Genomic DNA, 22,700 nt, shown 5'->3' on the forward strand with positions numbered 1-22,700 from the left:
TTCATGGCACCCATTACTGAGACGAGCTTTCAATTCCAGATTTTTATTAATTAATTGGATTTAAATTCCATCAGCTGCTGTGGGATTTGAACCCTTGTCCCTGGGCATTAACCTGGGCCTCTGGATTAATATTTCATTGACATTATCACTATGCCACCATCTCCCCTGTGGGCTAAAAATTGGATAGCAATAATCAGGTGCGATTCACAACTTGCCCTCACCAGTTCTGGTGGAGGTGGGCAGCACACAAATGTAGCTTGTTTCCATGATTGCAGCGTAGGGCCAGGCGGCTCTCGTGCTGCTGACTGCCTCTTGGCTCACTAAGGAGCCAAACAGCGCTGGGTGGACAGCACATGCTGCAGCCAACTTTCTGTTCTTAAAAGTGCTTCTTAAAGGGAAACTGCACTGAATGGCAGGAGGCTGCTACTGAATACTACTGCTGCACTCTAAACAAGGAAGATGAAACACCAGGGCAGAGAGGCGCTCCAGGGTCACAGATGTGGCACTGGAAGCGGGCAGGAGGAGAGGCACCGTGGTCCCATGACAGGGCAGAAGGCCCTCAAGGACAGCCTTCAGGACGAATTGAGAGCAGGTGGCCATTTCCCAGTAGCTGAACCGGAGGACCTGGCAGCAGTGCCATTAAGAAGTCTAATGTCAGTGAATGCAACTTCACATGATATCACCTACCCACTGCTCCACCAGCCTCTCACACTGCTCAATGCACCATACCCCCCAGCAGCAGCCCATGGCACTCAAGACTCGTGCCTTATATCCAGACACTCCACCTCACCCTCACACACTTACCAATACAAACAGCTTTACACCCACCACTCGCTGCTTCCACATTCCTCCAACTATTCATCCATGGCAGGCACGTCACCCAGAGTGCTACAAAATCACTGACATCTGCCCTCTCTCTTGTAGGACAAAGTGGCACACAATAGATGGGACAGCAGAGCTGAGCCGATGGGGGAGTAAGAACACCTGTATCCCCTGAGCCCAGCAGGGGAGATGGCTCTCTGCAACATGGGCCTACTACAACAGAGCCCACGGCACCTGGTGTTGCTGAGAACATTGAAGATGACGGTACATTCCTGCCTTATGCCCCATTCTCAACTCCCACAGACTGTGCTTTTAACGTATCCCAAGTTACTTCACCTTGGCTTGGGGCACTACTGACTTCAGTCGCAGAAATGTTAGTATTCTAGCACACACAACCACAAGAAAACCGATATTGAAATCTTTTCTCTTTTTGAATGGAATCAATTTGGCTTCCCATTTCCAATGTCCTCGTTTGTCTGTGGGTCAAATCCGGGTTGCTCGCCCCCAAATTTCTGTTACGACCAGGTGAGAAAGGGGTCTAGGGGTTCCCTCTCAGCCTTTGCCTGGTCTAACCGTAACAGAGTTTAATTTTTAAAAACACCATGTTTTTAGCACCCCCCACCCTCAGTGAATACTTGTTCACTGCTCTCCAATTGTAAGGCAAAGAAATAAACCAGACAGGTTTTCTTACATTTATACAAGAAAGTTGGAAGTTTATTAACCTTAAACTTTAATTCAGTTAACGACTAACAATACGCAACGCGACCATGCTAGTATGCATACTCGATAAACACACACAGATAGAGACAGAAAATAGAAAGAATAAAAGGGAAAAGTTTGAGGTAATAGCTGGGATTTATTTACGGTCCTTTGAGTTGGATGTAGTCTTTGATTTCCGGTAAGTCTTGCTGTTTCGTTGGGGTCCAGTGCATGCTTTAAAACTTGTTTCGATGTAGCAGTCTTTTCTCTCTTGAGGTTTAAACTACTTCAGTGGATCCAGAGATTCATGAGAGAGAGCGAGCGAGCTAGTCAGGAGAGAGGCTCTCTTCTTCCAAGTTCAGTTGCAATCTGACCCAAAACTGTGCTGTGAGCAGTTCAAACAAAAACCTGGGCCAGCAGGTTAGACATGTGACTAGCTGTTTTAACAAATTCCAGCATGTGTGGATTCTCCATCTTAGCAGACACCCTGGAATGCTGGCTTTCTGACACAAGTCTGATGATCAAAAATCCATTTGGGTTAATTGGATCGGGAGGCCGTTATATTATCTCCAGGCATCGTCTCTTAGTATGCAAATATTTTCCAGCCACTGCTGATCTCTTTAAACAAGTCATCTCTTCCTTCCAGCAACAGTTTAAAATTAATGTTCATGACAAAATTTAATATGCCTCATTCATGGCAGGTGGGGTCTTCATGACAGCTCCCTCTCCTTTGTTAAGGCCTTCCTTAAAACCTAAATCTCAAATGAAGCTTTCAATCAACCCTTCCAATATTCCTTTCTTTCAGCATCCATTTGTATCCTGTGTGAAGTGACTTGGTTTTTTTTACACTAAAGGAGATATACAAATGCATGTTGCTGTCATTGATAAATTGACACAATTTAGCACACAATCACTTTATGTTTCATTAAAAATGTAAACATTAAATGTCATGTTGGCTACTCTAAGTTGCGGGTCTTTATCAAACGTTTGTTCAAGCTCTCCTAAAATCTCGAATACTATAAAACAAAGCATTTGGGCTTGGAAGTGACAGTCTGCTGATGAGTTTAATAAAGCCACAATAGTGTCAAACAAATTTTTAAAGTACAAATGGAAAAAATGTACCTGTGCCTGGCCTCTGGAGCAAAGAGCCATAACAAAGTCGTGCAATAGCAACAGATGCTGCACTTCACTTATCTGCTGCACCTAAGAGCAAGAAACATAGAAATACAGAATTAAATCTATAGAAGGATTGCTTATCTACAAGCTGCTAAGAGAAAGAAATCATTTCTATAGCCTCTTATACAACTGTAGGACATCCAAATGTGTTACAGTCAATGAAGCATTTTTGAAAGTATATTCATAGTTGTAATGTAGGAAACTCAGCAACCAACTTGCTCACAGCAACTTCCCATAAACAGAAACAGGATAATGACTAATCTGCTTTAGTGATAAATATTGGCCAAGAAACAGAGGAAAATTCCCCTGCTCTGCTTTGAATAGTGCCATGGGATCTTTGAGGTCCATCTATGAGGGCTGATAGGGTCCCAGTTTAATGTCCTATCCAGAAGACGACATCTCTGACAGTGCAGCACTCCCTCAATAGGCTGACTCTTCATTCAGGTAGATGCTAAAGTTTCTGGATTGGGACATGAACCCACAATCTTCTGAATTTGATGCAGGAGTGTTATCACTAAATCTCGGCTGAACACCTGCTCTTGCCAATGCTTATGATTTGATTTAAAAAAAGGTACCGAAAAAAAACTCTAGTTTTCTCCAGTCGTCAGCATCCTTGAGGTAACAATTCCACCATTCCTTTCCCAAGTAACGAATCTTTTACACAGGTAGTGTGTAAGAGGAAACTATTTGATCAAGATGGGTATTACCGTGCCTTCACCCAATGTCTACACACATTAGATTAGATTAGAGATATAGCACTGAAACAGGCCCTTCGGCCCACCGAGTCTGTGCCGAACATCAACCACCCATTTATTCTAATCCTACACTAATCCCATATTCCTACCAAACATCCCCACCTGTCCCTATATTTCCCTACCACCTACCTATACTAGTGACAATTTATAATGGCCAATTTACCTATCAACCTGCAAGTCTTTTGGCTTGTGGGAGGAAACCGGAGCACCCGGAGAAAACCCACGCAGACACAGGGAGAACTTGCAAACTCCACACAGGCAGTACCCGGAATCGAACCCGAGTCCCTGGAGCTGTGAGGCTGCGATGCTAACCACTGCGCCACTGTGCCGCCCTGCAAAAGTCACTAGATAATGATCAGGAGAGGGAATCCAGGCTGATTTTTTTCTCTCTCCCCTTAATTAAGCAGCACTGTCTTTAAATGGAGCACTCCTACTGGCTGAGTAATAATTAAGGATGAAACCGAGGGTTTTCCTGGTATGTATGTTTCAATGCCCCATACAGTGCATTCACCTACCAGTTTAGTTAATCAGGGAACCTGAAGGGGGCCTGAAGAAGAGAGGGAAAGAGGTGGACTCTGAAATAACATCCTCAAGTGCAGGGTTAGAGTTAATATTTCCTTGCTTGTTGGCAAAAAATTAGACAAAAGAAATCTACTAAGCTGCAGGAATCTTTATCCATGCATATTTGCAGACATATAAATACATGAATGACTTCAGCACTCTAAAAATCACTGGCAGCACTGTGCAAAAGACTCAACTAACCACATACTACATGAAGCACTTTCTTCCTCCTCCCCATACATTGTTATAAGTCCACCAATATGCCCCACATCCTGTGCTCAAGCAATCAGTGCTGAATTCAAAATTATTGTGGAAACATTACTTGTGCACCTGCATTTTTTTTTCAATTGATGTAGACCCATGGACAGTGATTGAACTGAACGATTCCTTCTGATTTTCATACATTGAATTCAATTATGACACTGGTGGCTGTTGAGCACGATAATATTATTTTGTCCCCATTGTACATTTAACATGGGCAGAATGGAACCAGGAGAGCATCATGTAGTCACGTTAGCAGTTCCTTTTTCTAAGACCTTCCTCTGCTTATACAACATTTATCATTTTAGGCTTTCCTCTATGATAGAGTTCAAGAAATGTTAATACTTATTTTGGGTTACCAAGAACCAAACTCTTTCAGATAGCTCCAATAACACTCAAGAAGCTCGACACCATTCAGAACAAAGCAGCCTGCTTGATTGGCACACCATCCACAAACATTCACTCCCTCCACCACTGACACACAGTGACAGTAGTGTGTACTATCTATAAGATGCACTGCAGCAACACACCAAGGCTCCTTAGACAGCACCTTCCAAACCCGCGACCTCTACCAACTAGGAGGACAAGGGCAGCAAATGCATGGGAACACCACCACCTGCAAGCTCCCCTCCAAGTCACACACCATCCTGACTTGGAACTATATTGCCATTCCTTCACTGTCACTGGGTCAAAATCCTGGAATTTACTTCCTAACAACACTGTGGGTGTACCTACCTCACATGGTTCAAGGCAGCAGCTCACCACCTCCTTCTCAAGTGCAATTAGGGATGGGCAATAAATGCTGGTCTAGCCAGCGACGCCCACATTCCATGAATGAATAATATTAAAAGATTTCATTATACATGACACATGCTCTCTATTCTGGCCAGTGATATACATTGCAAAATGCCTGTAAAGGCTTTTTTTGTATTACATGAACACTCACCAAATCATTTCTCAGTGCAGTTGTGAGGAAAGTTTGGAACTGCTTAATCTTTTCATCAGTACTCATTGATGGGAAGAAAACAAGCCTCTTGTTTATGATTAATGCATTATTTCTGGATAGCTCTTCAACATGGTCACTCTCCATCTGAGAAAATAGATCAAGTATCAGAATCAGTAAATATAGGTGTCCTCATCCTTTTTTGAGAATTAATAAGGTTTAAGTACCTTCACAACAAAATAAGTCTTTAAATTCTGTACCGATCTCATAAAATAAAGTGGAATGAGTCTTGAGTAATAGTATAGCAGCAAGCATATAACGCTATGGACTGTACTGCAACAGCAACTTGGAATTAAATGTAGAAAAATATCTCAGGGCACTTCATAGAAACATAATCAGAAGAAAAATTGATGCTGAGCAGAAGGAAAGATAATAGGATGGGGAACTAAAAGCTTGGTCAAAGCAATGGATTTTTAGGAAGTCTTAGAAGGAGAGTGAGATGGCTACGCAGAGAGTTTTAGAGAGGGAATTCCAAAGTGTAAGGCCTAGACTACCGAAGGCACAGCCATCAAGCATGTGACAGCGGGGATGCACAAGAGGCAAGAGCTGGAGGGACAGAGAATTCTTGGAAAAGTTGTGAAGTTGAAGAAGGTTACAAAGGTATGGAGGGGTAATGTCACGAAGAGATTTAAATAGGAGGATGAGAATTTTAAACTGAATGTGTTGGGGGATCAAAAGTAGATGTAGGTATATGAGCGTAAGGGTGATGGGTAAATCAGACTTGGTCCAGGATTAGATATGGATTTTAGATGAGCTGTGTCTATAGAGGGTAGAAGGCTGTGTAGAGCACTGGAGTACTCAAATCTGAAGGTTGCAAAGGCATGGATGAAATTTTTGATAGATGGACTGAGGCAGGGGCAGAGGTGGGCAAAAACACTTCTTTATGATGAAGATATGTAGTCAGCAGCTCAGCAACTCTGATAAATGATAAACACTTGAAACATCAATCTGTTATTTCTCTTTACAGATATTGACTGACCTGCTGTGTATTTATTTTTCATTTTTATTTCACTTTTGAAGTACAAAGTTTCAGAATGAAAAATGGAAAATCCAATCTACCTTGAAACAAACTGGTTCTGCTTCAACCTCAGGTCCCATCTTTACACAGTGCTCTTCTTGCTCAGCCACAGCATCAACGTTTACAAAGTTGCAAACTGTAAGACAGAAAAACGACAGTGAAAATCTACCTCAATTCTACTGCTACAGTTACTAGTCATTAGGGGAATGGAGAAATTCCACAGTAGAATATATTTATTAAGAGTATCATGCTCAGAAGGAGCTGTGATGAAATAAATAATGAATTGGAGGAATTATGGCAATAAAAAGTCAACTGTTAAACTGAACCACAAGAAAATGGGCAGGTGACCCCTCCTGTACTGTTAATAAACAAGCCTATCTGCAAAGATGAAACTCATTAACTGCATCTGAATTAGCTCCGGGGCAAACCAACTGAAATTGAGAGGAGCCCATTATACATTGATGACTCCTATCTACAGGAATGAATTAATAAAGGTTCGGTATGACAGACCGACTCCACAGCCCAAACCGAAATGAATAGATGTGAAGTAGCACCACTGTAACAGAATCGTCCACAGATAGCAATGGTTTCCATATCCTGGACCATTGTATGACCATGCCAGGGGAGAGGGCCCTGTGTCACTTGATATCCATCACATTTGAGTCTTTTTACCTTAAATGGTAGCCCTCTGGGGAGAGAGAGAGAGAGAGAGGGAAGATCAAGACAGGATCACAGAAAGCCAGTTCCAGCGAAAGACAGTGAGATCAGTGCAGCACAAGGAAGAATCCCTGCTGCAGCAGAGAACTTAAAAGGTGACCACCGCCTCCGGACCAACGTTTTAACCACCAGAAATCTACAACACCTCAGCAAGTTCACGACTGCAAACATCCAAGCCTGCACCTTTGAAAATACTTTCCTCCAGAGAAGCTTCAAAAAGTTTCTGTGAACGACGAACTCTTACATCAAATGCATCTTACCCTTTCCCTTCTATTAATCTATCTTTATGTGTGTGTGAATGCATACGTGGATGAAAACTTCGAGCAATTTGGGTTTTTTGTTTAAATAAAAATTTAATTTCCTGTTTTTAAAAAAACCTACAAGAAAGCCTGTCATTTGTCTGTTTATTTGACCCTAAAAAACACTGAGGGACTAATGCACCATTTTTAAGAAAACACTGTCTGCGGTCAGTTGGGAGTAAAGGCTTGCTCGGGTCTGCAAATGAAACCGGACCCGAGCCCGACAGAGCCACATCCGACCCGAGCCCCATCCGGCCCGAGTACTTTGACTTTTTCCCATACCCGACCCGACCAGACCACCGGAATATAACCAACTTTATTAAAGAGTCTGTACTCTACCTTGGATGGAATCGTTCAATGCAGATTAGTACAGAGTCCAAATGCAGTTTCCCACCTTGACGTCCTGGCTATCACTGTGTCCGACCCGACCCCGAATACCAGATCTGGAAGAGTGACCCAATCCAACCCGAACCTGACACGTCGTCGGGCCCGGTCGCGTTCGGGTCGGGTAGCCTTGCTCTAATTGGGAGGTGAAAAGTGGAAGCCACCCATACCACTTGCCACCTGTCCATAACTTCCCCTCCCTCCTGCCCACCCCCCCCCCACCAATTACTGAAACATGAAGTGGCTGAGACACAAATGTACACTTTCCTCTTTTCCATCATATGTTGTTGGTACACAAGGAGCTGAATTTTGCTGCTAGTATGCCTATTTCATCGTCAGGATGAATTCCAGGTCGGGAACCCAGAGGAGCAAGTGGCAGGACATTGGATGCAATCTTCGTGGAGGCAGCGAATTAAGAAGCCGTCTCAGGGTGCCCTGTCTAATTGGGGATGGCAGACAAGTTCCACTGTCAGGAGATTCAATCAGCGTGGCCCATGGATAAGGCTGTCATCTGCCTTTGCAATGTGGGCAATGCGTGGCCATCAGCAGGAGCAGAAGCAGCACCAGAGTCGCCTTCAGTGGGAGGGAAGCAGCTAGCATTGAAGCAGGGCAGGCATTAGCAGAGACATCAGTCTCCCTGGAGTGGCAACAAGGCTGGTCAGTTGTTTGGGGATTGATCCCCTCTGTGAATTACAGCCAGCAAATAAATGTAAACCCTCAACCTCCTGCTGCGAAGCTGACTCTGATCCATTGCCATGTTCCTGCCACAGCGGGGAGCCTGTGCAACACCAGGAAAGTTGCAGCGCTGGGAGAAAATGGTCCTTGAGTGGGGTCTTAATTGGTTTCATTGCCTGCTCGTTTCCATGGAGTGGGCTGCCAATTCCCGTGCCAGCCCCCTCCTGGAAAAGTCACTCAGAGGTGGGACAGCGTCCAGGGAGTTGTCTCAACGGGGTTTCTCGGTACATTCCCAGCGACACCCCTCCAACCCCTTCCAAACACACAGAAAAATTCAGCCAAATATGTTTCATCCTTTAATAAAAGGAAGTCCCACACTGCTTTCTTCACAGCTACTCCCCCAAATAACTTTACTTTGGCACATGTCTTATCAAGTTTATTTTTAGGGATTTTTATATTTTAGAATTCAAATTTATACAATTGATGAATTAACTTGATCAGCAGTACATCAGGGGATACTCTGGAGAATAGTTATTATCTCCCCATCTTCTGGAGAGATATGGTGCCATAAGTATAATCAACCCACAGTAGCTCTGTCACGTAGCTATACTTCATGTGTGAGTCTAGACAATGTGCTGGCATGTGGGTCATCACAGTTGAGCCCCCATCTTAATCTCACTCAGTGTCCACACAAAAGCACTTTCCATCAGATTTGATTGCCTTCACCACTGCTTTGGCAAAGAACAGAAAACACAGTATGGAAAATAAACTGAACCCATAATCTTTCTAATCCATATGGTACAGAGAATTTAACCAGCTGTTTCTTCATGGGACATAATCTCAGTTGATTCCAATTAAACAATTCAGTGACAGGTTTATAATACAAATCTAATTTTTTTTTTAAAGAAATGCGATTAATTCCATGGAATGGCAAGAAGTATTTGTTAAAATAGAATCCGAAAGTTGCTGACTGAAGATAGATGAGATTGCGGAAAAAACCCAAGCTAAATTGGTATACCTAAATGCAAATACACAACTCTATAAACGATCTAAATTCATCATCAGTGCTCATGCTGTCCATATTAGACCTAATTCTGAGGAACAGGATAAATTGCCACTTAGAAAGGCACGGATTAATCAGGGATAGTCAGCATGGATTTGTTAAGGGAAGGTCATGTCTTACTAACTTGATTGAGTTTTTTGAGAAAGTAACAAGGAGGATTGATGAGGGTAGTGCAGTGGATGTGGTCCACATAGATTTTAGTAAGGCATTTGACAAGGTCCCACATGGCAGACTGGTCAGTATTTTGAAAGCCCATGGGACAAAGGGGAATGTGACAGGTCGGATCCGAAATTGTCTCAGGGACAGGAAACAAAGGGTAGTAGTCGACGGATGATTCTGCGAATGGAAAGCGGCTTCCAGTGACGTTTCACAGGGCTCACTGTTGGGTTCCTTGTTGTTTGTGGCATACATTAATGATTTGGACTTAAATGTCGGAGGCACGATTGGGAAATTTACTGATGACACAAAAGTTGGCCGTGTCAACTGTTTGATAGTGAAGGGGATAGCTGTAGACTCCAGAATGGTATCAATGGATTGGTTGAGTGGGCGGAAAAGTGGCAAATGGAATTCAATCCAGAGAAGTGTGAGGTAATGCACTTGGGGAGGGCAAACAAAAGTGAGGGAATACACAATAAAGGTGAGGATATTGAGAGGGGTAGAAGTGAGAGACCTTGGAGTGCATGTCCACAGGTCCCCGAAGGTAGCAGGACAGTAGATAGGCTGATGAAGAAGGCATTTGGAATGCTTTCCTTTATTGGCCAAGGCATAGAATACAAAAGCAGGGATGTAATGCTGGAACTGTACAAAACGCTGGTTAGACCATAGTGGAGTATTGCGTACAGCTCTGGCCACCACATTACAGGAAATACATAATTGCACTGCAGAGAGTACAGAGGAGATTTACAAGAAAGTTGCAGCTACGAGGAAAGATTAGATCAGCTAGGGTTGTTTTCCTTAGAACAGAGAAGGCTGAGGGGTGACTTAATAGAGGTGTGCAAAATTATGAGGGACCTGGATAGAGTACACAGGAAGGACCTGTTTCCCTAGCGAACAGGTCAATTACCAGGGGGTGCAGATTTAAAGTGATTGGTAGAAGAATTAGAGGGGACATGAGGAAAAGCCTTTTCACCCAGAGGGTGGTGGGTATCTGGAAATCACTGCCAGGAACGGTGGTGTAGGCAGAAACCCTCAATTCTTTTAAAAGGTAGCTGGATATGCACCTGAAGTGCTGTAACCTGCAAGGTTATGGACCAAGGGCTGGAAGGTGGGATTAGATTGGGCAGCTAGTTTTTTCGGCTGGTATGGACATGATGGGCTGAATGGCCTCCTTCTGTGCAGTAATTTTTCTATGGTTCCACATAACCCAAGATCTTTTACCACATGACACTGGTAAGCGGCATAAAATGTACATTCACACTACACCAAAGTTCACCAAAAACAAACTGAAAATCTTCACATAAACTACCCAAGTTTATATTTTAGATCCAAGTTCTAATGTTATCCTCCAGTACTACAACTGATAACCTGAACGAATTACCAACATTCACCAGAATGTACCATCTTTTATTGCTTACACCATATATTTTCATTCTTAAACTAATAGTATAGTTTTATCAATTTTAGAAAAGAAATCATTGTAATGGATCTGAGAAATATCTACTTTAATATATCAAAATGAATTGTAGTTACTAAAAACATTCTGAATATCAAATTTCAAATAAGGTACAGCCATTTTCTGGAATTGAAGAACTGTGAATGTGCAGTTACTTGCTTGCATCACCCTGTACCTTCTTGTAGACAGCTGGTGCGAATACACGTCATTCAGCACATTTTTTTAAACATTCATGGATTTTACACACAGAAGTGACAAGAGCTGGAAAAATGCCTGAAGACTGTGAATCCAGAATATATGCTGAATTTATCCCAACCGTTCACAATGTAGGAAATCTGAGATAGCATGAAGGTCATAGCAGGAGGCTTGAGGAACGCAGAACCTCTGGACACACAGGGAGGAATTTTCCTAGGCAAGGGGAGGTCGGTATGCATGCATGCAGGGAGTTCAATTCCTTGAAAGTGACGACAGGTCAGGTTCCTGTGATCATCCCACCTTCTTCTGGGTTTCACCGGAGCAGGACTGAAGGCAAGTGGGGAACCGCTCCCTCCCCCACAACCCCGGAGCTGTTGGGTAAGTAATTAAGGTACTTAAAAAGCCAATTAAAAATGGTTTCCCGACCTGTCAGCAACTCGCCAGGGTTACTGAGGTTAGTGTGCAGTAAGAAGAGTTTCTTCAGTGAAATGACAAGCTGGGAAGCCTTTGATCAGTGAAACTGAAGTGCTCCATCCATGGCCAGGTGAGAGGCTGCTGTTCAAAGCACTTCTTCTCTCAGAGAGTGCTTTCACTGCTTGACAAAGTGATTTCCAACTTCTTGGAAGGTATTTCACCTGTCTAGCAATTCATTCACCTTCAGCTACACCTCCTGCTGCCAGCCTTCATCACAGCATGAGAGCAACTTATACAGCTGCACTTTGCACCTCTGATGAGGGACTAAAGGAGAAACACCACCACCACCGCCGACAGCACCAGCAGAAGCAGCAGCAACACCAACAGCTGCAGCTGCCTTCTGTTCTACAAGGCAAAAGTATTCTCCACCAAGATTCAGCTGGAAGGTGGCAACATCCCCAATACAGGGTGTACAGTGGAGGATCAGTTCTCCCAAAATGTCTGAGCACCAATGCCTCAGGAAACTCAGGCTCTCATGGTAGGTCGCTGCTGACATCTGCAGTTTCCTGGAATAGATCACCTTGCCAACAGAGCAAGTAGGCACACATTGCCAGGTGCCTTTCACTGGAGGGTCACTGCCCCCTCCCTCCAGTTTCTGCCTCTTGCCAAGCTGTGTGCTCTTTTCTCCTGCAAAGAGAGAAAGCAGAGAGGTGACAGCAATCATAATGGCTTGAATGGAGAGGAGGGAAGGACAACTTTTGCAAATGGTTACTATGAGGCATGGGTGCGAGAGGGCAATAGGATGAGGGCAAGTGTGAGTGTTAGGTGCTCAGATGGGATAGGAGGTGCCTGCAGAGAGATGATTTAGTGGGCTGCAAGGTGTGTTCTGAGGAATACTAAGTAGGAGAATGCTGGGAAAGTCAGAGTGTGGGGCTTGACACCTGAAAGTGTTATGTCACTCATCTTTCCCACCCTCCTGAAGTCCTGGATCCTCTTGGTGCACTGTCTCCAGCTTGGAGGAACCACACATTTACTGCTGACTTAATTATTATTATTAACTGCTGACTTCCTCAGCCACTTACATGCACGCCTGCTTGATCGGAAGTATGTCCTCTTCCTCCTGTTCTTGGGAGAGCTCACCTCACTGCATTGTCTCATATCCCTCAGCAGGACCTCCAAGTAACAGTGAGAGACACAGGGAGCAGCCTCCCCAGGTCTTCTCTCCATTCCTGTGGTTGCTGCAGCCTTAAAAATCCAAGTGCTGGTGATCCACTGTAACTCATGTCATGGTCCCTTTAATTAGATATCTTTCCTTTGACAGAATGGATGTGTCAGCCCACCCACCCTCCCTGATCGGTCAGGGAACCAGGAGGTGGGATGCTAATGCCGTGGCCCTGGGACAGAGCCTCAGCTAAGCCCATCCCTTCACCATACAGGTTCCTGACTTTTCCGGCAGGGACCAAGTTCCACAAAATTCCACCCATAAGTGTGTAACTGTAAAATTATTACTGAGTGTTTATTTTTTTCACGTTTTACTTTGCAAGAACATTTGCAAAGGGTCAATTCTAATAACAGAGCATTCATCTACACATGCAACCGGTGTATGTATACACACCTAGTATGCACAGACTCACATCTACAATGAAAAAAATGAAATGATAAAATATCTATTTTATTCACAGTGGATTACACAGTACAGAGCAAAGCTGGATTATTTCAGCTTTGTGGCTACTGTAGGAATGTTCCAGCAACCCGATTGGGATAATAGCTACTGGAAATATCCAGAACCGTAATATTGAAATATCCAGTGTTCAACCTGGCCAACCAGCTGAGGCTTTATAAACACAAAACAAAATACACTGTTCATGTCATGCTTCTATACTACCGCTATAAGCACAGTGCTAATTCCATCCCACATCAGGACATTCACTGATCCCAAACTCAACAGTATCCAACCTGTCCCATTTGACTTAAAACTGAGATTAAAGCCCTAGATTAAGTTAATCACAAGAACACCTGTTTACTTCTCTGCAATATTATCCACCTTAGCCCCTATACTCCATGGCCATTCAAAACCCTTATCCAGACCTTCTTCACCATCAGATGCACTTCCCTGTCACCTAAGCTCCAACCTGCACAGAATCTGATAAACCCTGGACTCCATTACCTGCAACCAATTCTGTACAAAGTCCTGCCCCTCTATCAACCCATCTTTGTAACCTCTCATTGGCTCTCTTTCCCAACACATAGATTTCAAAATCACAGTCCTCAAACAAACAAGGAGGCAGTGAAGAGAGGTTTTGGCAACTCCCGGCCGAACAGTTATAGAAACAAACACCATTCCTGCAGCCCCCCGCACAACTGTCAGCTATTATAGACATTCCCCCCTCTCCACTGTCTGTTATAGTCACGTACACCCCTCTTACCATTTACAGCTGCACACAGTGTGCTTTTCTGCTACATTTTAAGGTAATTAGAAATCCATTTCAGTGCGGCACCTACACAGGGGATCTTGGACCTGTGTGAGCAGGCCAAGCAATACCATGGACTGGATTTTATCCTGCCCTTGGAGACGGCTGGCAGTGGGAGTCACACAAAATGGTGTGGGGTAGCTTTGGGCACCATGCCTGATGTTGTCCTGCCCCAATGCCATTGTGTCTGGTGGGCAGCAAGACAGACGGGAAGTCCACTGGGAGACCAATTAAGCTACTTAAGTGGCCATTTAAGGGCTGCCACCTGCCTCTCTGGCATTTAGCCAACATCAGAGGGGCTCAATGCCATGTGGAGGCCTCCTCGCAAGCTCAGGGGGGGTTCCATCCTCTCGGGGCAATCCATGGTCCACAGAGGGCCCCTCCATGCCCTCACCAACCAACCCCCCCACACGGGCCTGCCTGACTGGCCCTGATGACCCGGACCCCACTTACCTTGGTCTCCTTCATGGGCACTGCTCTGGGCCTCCTGCAGTACCAGCAGTGGCTATCACTCCCAGAGATACTGCTGGTACTGCTGAGCTGCCAGCCCTCCAATTGGCTGTCAGCTCTAGGAGGCTGGATTTTGTCCCTTAAAGGGACGGTGTCCCAAATGCCAAGCCGTTCATTGCCTTCCCGCTTTTGAATCCGGTCAGGGATCTGATAGAGCGCAGAGGTGGGATCGCCTCCCCCACCACCTGTTGCCTGGACTCCCGTCACCGATGTAAAATTCTAACCATGTCTCTTCAACCAAACAGACTGAAGACATGCAAAGTTTAAACTGTGAAGTGTCAGTTAGAATATTTAATTCAATGCAAGATCATGTACAGAAATAAGAGGGAATGAAAGATGAGATTGAGAGAGAGATAAAGAAAAATTTTTTTAAAATTATAAAATCTCCAACAATAATTAAAATATGTCGGAATGAGACTCCTCACTTATAAATGTTAAACTTTCAGTACCAGAGAGGGTGTTTGGCAGAAATTAAGACATATCATGCTATTAAAAATTCTCTTACACTTGAATGGATAAGTCCTATCATCTTCTGGTGTGTTTAGTGTGTTTCCACCCTTCCATCGTCTTCACATGATCCATCTCCGATTCTTTCCTTCCTTGACTTCTTTGTCTCCATTTCTGCAGCTAGGCTGTTGACCAATATCCACCATAAGCTCACTGACACCTACAGCTACCTTGACTACACTTCCTCCTACCTCACTTCCTGTAAGGACCCTATTCCATTCTTACAGTTTCTCCATCTGTTCTACCTTTCACACCAGTGATTCCAATATGTCTTCCATTTTCATCCTCAACCACGCATTTCCCTCCACCGTGGTTGACAGGGCCCTTGACCATGTCCATCCCATCTCTTCCACTCATTCTTTCACCCCTTTTCCTCCCGCCCAGGACCATGATAGCATGTCCTTGTCCTCACCTTCCAGCCCACCAGTTTCCACATTCAATTGATCATCCCCGGTCATTCCTGCCATCTTCAGCGTGACGCCATCACCAAACATATCTTCCCCTCCCCTTTCAGCATTCTGAAGGGTCCTTCCCCCCCCCACACTGGTCCACTCTTCAATCACCCCTTATACTCCATCCCCTTCCCATGTCAGCAACACCTGCCCTTTGACCTCCTCCCATCCAACCATCCAGGGTCCCAAACACTCCTTTCAGGTTACAGGGATTTGCTTGTATATCTTTTAATTCAGTGGACTGTATTTGCTGCTCATGATGCAGTCACCTCCACAACAGGGAGATCAAATGGAGATTGGGTTATCACTTTGTAGCACACCCCATTCAGTCTGCCAGTGTGTCCCTGAACTGCCTCTCACTCGTCATTTTAATTCCCCACCTCACTCCCACACTGACTGCATTGTCCCCTACTCCGGCTCCTACACTGTTCTACTGAAACTCAATGTAAACTCGAGGAACAGCACCTCATCTTTCTATTCGGCACTTTAGAGCCTTTCAGACTCAACATTGAGTTCAGATTGTAAACACTGCTCCTATTTTTTTTCCCAGACAGCAACTTTTGGTGATGATTCTGCTATTTCAGCATTTATACCTCCTATAGACCCATCTTTTATTTATCTTGTCTATTATCATCACATTTTGCCTTGGACCATCAACCCATTTATAATGTCTTCTGCCTTCCACCCTATCACAGACCTCGTCCCCTACCCTGGCTCTGTACTTGCTTTAAACCTGTTACAACTCTAATGTCAGGCAAACCCCCACCTACCAAGACTGAGACACCCATTATTTCGCCACATGAACTTAAAACTGCAAGCCCCTGACTGGAAAGACATTTTTGTGTAATAACTAGTAGTGTTGGAACAAAAGGGACCCAGTCGTTGCTTCCCCAATACACAGAAGTGGTCAAACTAGTTTTAGTCACATGACTAGCTGAATAGAGTTTTTTTGAATTTAAACTTCCAACAAAAGATGTGAACTCAGCCGTGTGCTCATGGAATAAAGATCTCTCCTGAAACTGAAGCAAGAATTACAGCTTCTCTTGTCTGCCTGCTTCCATCTCCTTCCCATGGAACTGAAACTTGTGAAAACAAGTGAAACTCAAAGACAGAAAAGTTTCCTACGTGAACAAGATTTCAAGACGACTACTGGGCCCCAACGAAAAGCAAGACTACTTACAAAAGGACTACAGTGAGCTTGAAGCACCATAATAAGATATTGCCTCAAACTGTCCTACTTATCTTCTGCTCTTTCTGTTCCTATCTGCATGTGTATATTGCATGTGCATGCTAGCATGGGCGCATCGTATATCCGTAGGTGTGAACCATATTAGAGCTTAAGTTTCAATAAAATTTCATCTTTCTTCTTTAAACCTCAGAAAGCCTGTGTGAATTAGTTTCTTTGTCTTATAATTGGAAAGTTGTGAACAAGGATTCACAAAAAGGGGAGCTCAAAACACAGTGTGTTTAAACTAAAACCCTGTTACAATAAGACCAGGTGAAGATAGTAACAGACCCCCAGACACCTTTTGCACCTGGTCTGAACATCTAACCTTTTCCAGTTCTGACAAAAGGTCATCAACCTGAAATGTTAACTTTGTTTCTCTTTCCACAGATGCTGCCTTAGTATTTTCAGCATTTTCTGTTTTTATTTCACATTTTACACGACTGAAACTACTTAAGATTCACTCAGTCTGTAACCTTCAAATGGATCTTGTAAGTTCATAAAATTACAAAGTATTATGCATAGAAACAGGTCATTCAATCCATTAAGTCCATACTGGAGTTAATGCTCCACAAGAGCCTCTTCCCACCCCATCTCATGTAACCCCATCAACATACCCTTCTGCATTTATTCAGTAGCCTCTCAGTAGGTCATGTGTAGAGAAAGAAACAGAGTTAATGTTTAAGGTTGATGACCTTTCATCAGAATTCCTTTCTGATGCTGGATTATCAACCTGAAACGTAAACCCTGTTTCTCTCTCGCTCTCTCTCTACAAATACTGCCTGACCTGAACATTCCGTCTTTTCATTTCAGATTTCCAGCATCTGTAGTATTCTGATTTTGATTCTCTAGTTTCTCCTGGTTTTAATTAAAGGAGGAAAAAGTCTTATCAAATGAATACTAAAATACAGTATGAAGTCTGCTTCTACTGAATGGAATCAGATATTGCTGTCCATTGCATCAATAATTCCCCACGGTCTAGACTTGTTCGAAAGGTCACCCTGCGAACTGTCATTCAATCCCACAGAATACTCTCAGTACTGAAGTGAAAACCTAGATAACATGCTCAAACTCTGGTGCTCAACTTGAACCTCCTGACCCCAAGACAACAGACCACTGAGCAAAGGCTGGTCCCTAGCACCTACGTACAGAGAGAAAACATGGATGGAGCACCACCAGTGATAAATCCAGATGTACCTTCACTGGGGCAAAATGTTGACAAAATAAGCTGCTATTCCACTCTTGTAGAAGAATAACCACGAGCAAAAGAACACAGGGCAAGAAAAGACAATTTACTGATCCCACCTAATCCATCCCATGCACTCCGGCAACACTTTTCGGAGAGCTGGTGAGGGCGCGATGGGTCGAATGGCGCTGTAACCATTCTGAGATTCCGAACACCACTCTAATGTCATAAGCTCTGGAAGGAACTTGATACAAAAGGTTCAGGACGAGGCTTTATATTGAACTGCATTTTAAAATCGTGCGTTTATTTCTTTAATCACTTTTAGTCTGGGCAACATTTATAGTAAAATGCCAGTGTAATAAACAGTTTACTTCACACCAAGGCTCCGATTGTAGCATTACTGTGAAAGGAAGGCCAAACTGAGTGCAGGGTGTTAACCTGTGCTCTCACTGCAGCTCCGGGAGCGACTCGCTGTCTGTGTTGGCGGTGAGTTCAGTTACATAGCAACACAACTCACTGTCCTTCATTTAACATATTAACCCAAAAGAAGCAATAGTTAAATAAACAACGTTTGTGCACTTTGTTCGAAGATTGCACAAGGCAGTGTTGGCTCCGTGCCAAAATTAGCCTTGTGGTTGACGAACATTTCCGGGAACAGACATTAAAGACTGCGGCTGAATAGCGAAGCAAGCTAAAGGCAAAAGGCTGTCCGGTGACATTACACAGACCCGAAAATCAGGTAAAGCTTACCTTCTCCAGCCATGACTATTGCTCAGTGAGATCTATTTCGGAAACAGATTGTCAGATATGAAAACGCCACCCTGGCTTACGTGTCGCAGTTTCACTCTTTCAGTTTCGACGTTCAGTTCCGTATTACAGGCGGGGCAAAGTACAATGAGTGGCAGATAGATGAGACACTTCTTCCACTGATGTTTTGAGGGGCACTGTTCAATGTAAGCTATTGCTTCTAGTAATATTGAGTTTGAGAAACACCGACTCGACCACACCAGCTCCTAAATCCGATTAACTTTGCTCCACTGCACAACCCTTTAATCCTTAAAGGATGTGATTTATTCTGATACTACAAACTGAAACGAAACCACGAGAGCAGCAACACGAATACTGAAACTCTTGACAATTTTTGTGACCAAAGCGGTTAAGGAATATATACAATGCAAGGAGTATAGCAAATAAAAGAGATGAGCTGAGGGCACAGATAGGAACATGGCAGGATGATATCAGAGCTATTATTGGAAACATGGCTTAAGGAGGGACCGGAATGGCAGCTCAACGTCCTGGTTACAGGGTTTTCAGACTAAAGCGTGACTACCTGACCCTAACCGGACCGGACCAGACCCGACCCGACCCGACCCAACGACGTGTCGGTTTCGGGTCGGGTCTCTCTTCCAGGTCCAGTATTCGGGGTCCGGTCGGGCTGGATGTGGACAGTGCTGTTTTGCTCCGGGAAGTAATCTTCGACTGAACATTCAGGACGTCAAGGCGGGAAACGTGCAGTCTGGACTCCGCACTCTGCAGTAAAGCCTGGCTACCCGACCCGAACCCAACCAAACCCAACTACATGTGTCAGGTTCGGTTCGGGTCAGGTCGGGCATTTAAAAAAATTAAAAGACTCAGGCCCAGGTCGGGCTTGGGTTGGCTGTTGTCAGGTTGGGCCCGGGTCGGGTTTTAATTTTATATCCGAGCCGGGCTTTATTTCAGACGCGATGAGGTGGGCGGGGTGGAAATTTTTGTCAAACAATTACAGGCCGGAGGAGGGATGATATGTTAGAATGTTCATTAAATGAGGCCATATGGATTGAGCTAAGGGACAAAAATGGGGCAATCACACTGCTGGGTGTGTACGATAGACTCCAAACAAACAGGGAGATAGAAGAGCAAATATGTAGGCAAATCTCTGAGAAATGTAAAAACAATAGGGCAGTAATAGTAGGGGATTTTAACTACCCCAATATTAACTGGGATAGTTTTAGTGTGAAAGGAATTGAGGGAGCAGAATTCTTGAGATGCATTCAGGAGAACTTTTTTGGCCAGTATGAAGCAAGTCCAACAAGAGAGGGCACAATTTTGGACTTCGTTTAGGAAATGAAGCTGGGCAGGTGGAAACAGTGGCAGTGGGAGAGCATTTTGCTGGCAGTGATCATAATTCAGTCAGTTTTAACATAATTATGGACCAGAACAGAACAGGAGTTGGAGTTCTCACTTGGGCAAGGCCACTTTTACTAAGCTGAGGAGTGATTTTGCGAAAGTGGACTGGAAACAGCTACTTGAAGGTAAATCAGTGTCAGAGCAGTGGGAGGCATTCAAAGGGGAAATTCAAGGGTTCAGGATAAACATGTTCCCACAAAGAAAAAGGGTGGGACAGCCAAATCTAGAGCTCCATGGATGTCAAGGAGCTTACCGGGTCAGATAAGGCAGAAATCGAAAGCTTATGTCCAACACTAAGAACTCGACTACAGAAACCAAGAGAAATATTGAAAGTGGAGGGGTGAAATCACAAAATTACAAGAGCAGTCAGGTTATGCTGGAACTGTAAATAAATCATTAATTAGGCCACCACTTGAGTACTGTGTGAAGTTCTGGTCATCTCATTACAGAAAGGATGTAATTGCACTAGAGAGGGTACAGAGGAGATTTATGAGAATGTTGCCGGGACTGGGAAAATGCAGCTATGAGGAAAGATTGGATAAGCTGGGGTTGGTCTCCTTGGAACAGAGGCTGAGGGGAGATTTGATTGAAATGTACAACATTATGAGGGGCCTGGATACAGTGGCTGTGAAGGGGCTATTTACCTTCACAGAGAGGTCAGTGACTAGGGGGCATAGATTTAAAGTGATTGGTAGAAAGATTAGAGGGGAGATGAGGAAAACTTTTTACACCCAGAGGGTGGTGGGTGTCAGGAACTCACTGCCTGAAAGGGTAGTTAATAAAGGCAGAAACCTTCAACTCATTTAAAAGGTGTCTGGATATGCACCTTAAGTGCCATAACCTGCAGGGCTACGGACCAAATGCTGGAAGATGGGATTAGGCTGGGTGGCCCATTTTTTGGCCAGTGCTGACACGATGGGCCAAGTGGCCTCTTTCTGTCTTGTAAACTTTCTATGATTCTGTATAGGGCAAGTTAGGTTAACAAATCAGCCGTGATCTCATTAAATGGCAGAACAGGTCCCTGTCACTAAATGGCCTACTTCCCATCAGAGCAAAATGCCTACCTAACTCCGCTGCAGCCCTAATTGAATCCACAAAGCTGAAGTATTGCCAAAAGATCCTGATGTCTTCCCTGTGACCCCCAACTGTTATATATTGTTATATTATTTGTACAGAGCTAGGAGCTAATTAGCTGGAAACTATTTGTTATGGGCAAATGTATTCTGGAAGGCCACATATACTGCTGCACTACAGTCATGTGACGTGTAACAAGAAGCAGTTCCTACCAAGCAGCATGACAGACTATATGAAATAATCAAAGAGCTCCTGCCTTTCCAAGTCTAAAGTGTGATTATTTATAACTTAAAGTAACCAAGAACATAACACTAACTGAACTTCTCAGCATAACTGAGTAACCATACCGTGATGCTGATGAGAACCCAGTCCAAATAGCATGAGACTAACTGACCCTCGCAAGGAAACACAGTTGTATGACCCTCACTAACTGCTGCAATCTTGAATGATCCAGGATCCCTATGATCCTGTGAAGGAGGAGTTTGATTCCAATGGCCCCTGGACAGGCAGCTTCTTGGGGAGCTCCTTGTACCTTTTTCCTTAACTATCTGTTGCCATCCATTTCCCTTTCACCCCCAATCTCCTCTCTCCCACTGTTTTTATGTTCCCCTGGCTCTCATGGTGGGTGCATTTTAACCATAACTACAAGTTAACCGCTAGTTGATTAACTGCCCATCCTCAATACCAACACTTTATTTTTCTCAATGAGCACAGTGATCTTTTCTCCAATTTGGATTCCAATTTCCTGGACTTCTCTGGACATCAAGATTATGCTTTTGTACTGGACTACACTGTAAGATTCAGCTGCTGTGTCACTCATCTGCTGCTCAGTTAATCAAATTTTTAAGTAAATTAACTTTGTCTACATCCAATCCCACAATGCTGCTGTTACCTGCTGAGTTTGTGACTGTTGTACTGGTTTATCAGCTTCAGCCTAGTACATGGCCAGAATTTCATTTTCCCAGGCCATAGTCCATTTCTTTGCCTCCAACTTTGCCAGTATCTTTCTGCCCTGTGGTTGATGCTGCACACCACCTGGCTCTACAATTCCACAAAAATACTTCCAACTGTGTGTCCTCCAATACACTACCATTCATTTAGCTTCTGGCTCACTCAGCCTCCATGTCTGTCTCCAAACCTGAACATCAGTTCGTCAATGTGCCAAGCTGATTCCATCCTACCCACATCAACTTTATCCCACCATGGGACCTTTGATTTTAACTCTGACTCCCTCCTATTGTCTCCTGCCTAGTCCTCATTTACAACCAGGATATATTGTATCCTAATCCTGCCATGTAACCTGGCCTATGTAACTTGAGTTTTCCCTATGTCCACTAAGTGCTCATTTTGGTTGCCACTCCAGACTCAAGCCCATCACTTCTATTTCCACCTTTTCCTCTCCCATTTTTCTTTACTCTTTATCCCTCCTAGACCCCTCTGCCCTGATGTCATTCT

The 22,700-nt window shown here is 44.0% G+C and overlaps 2 protein-coding genes across 5 annotated transcripts in view; one reads left to right on the forward strand and one right to left on the reverse strand.

The window, feature by feature from the left end:
• Positions 1 to 18,968, reverse strand: part of LOC137374575 (E3 ubiquitin-protein ligase DZIP3-like) — a 153,449-nt gene extending 134,481 nt beyond the window's left edge. For all 4 annotated transcript variants that reach the window (XM_068040875.1, XM_068040876.1, XM_068040873.1 and 1 more), the window contains exons 1-4: positions 18,756 to 18,968; positions 6,337 to 6,431; positions 5,221 to 5,364; positions 2,644 to 2,724 (exon numbers count right to left, since the gene is read on the reverse strand). In XM_068040875.1, the coding sequence (XP_067896976.1) occupies positions 2,644 to 2,724; positions 5,221 to 5,364; positions 6,337 to 6,431; positions 18,756 to 18,768 (333 nt within the window). In that variant the 5' untranslated portion in view covers positions 18,769 to 18,968. The remainder of the gene's footprint in view (positions 1 to 2,643; positions 2,725 to 5,220; positions 5,365 to 6,336; positions 6,432 to 18,755) is intronic.
• si:ch73-264p11.1 (uncharacterized protein LOC100000923 homolog) overlaps positions 18,716 to 22,700 on the forward strand; it is a 102,083-nt gene continuing 98,098 nt past the window's right edge. Inside the window, exon 1 of the mRNA XM_068040879.1 lies at positions 18,716 to 18,744. The gene's annotated coding sequence lies outside the window, so the exon portion shown is untranslated. The remainder of the gene's footprint in view (positions 18,745 to 22,700) is intronic.

This window comes from Heterodontus francisci, chromosome 10 (assembly GCF_036365525.1).
Source record: "Heterodontus francisci isolate sHetFra1 chromosome 10, sHetFra1.hap1, whole genome shotgun sequence".
Taxonomy (NCBI): Eukaryota; Metazoa; Chordata; class Chondrichthyes; order Heterodontiformes; family Heterodontidae; genus Heterodontus; species Heterodontus francisci.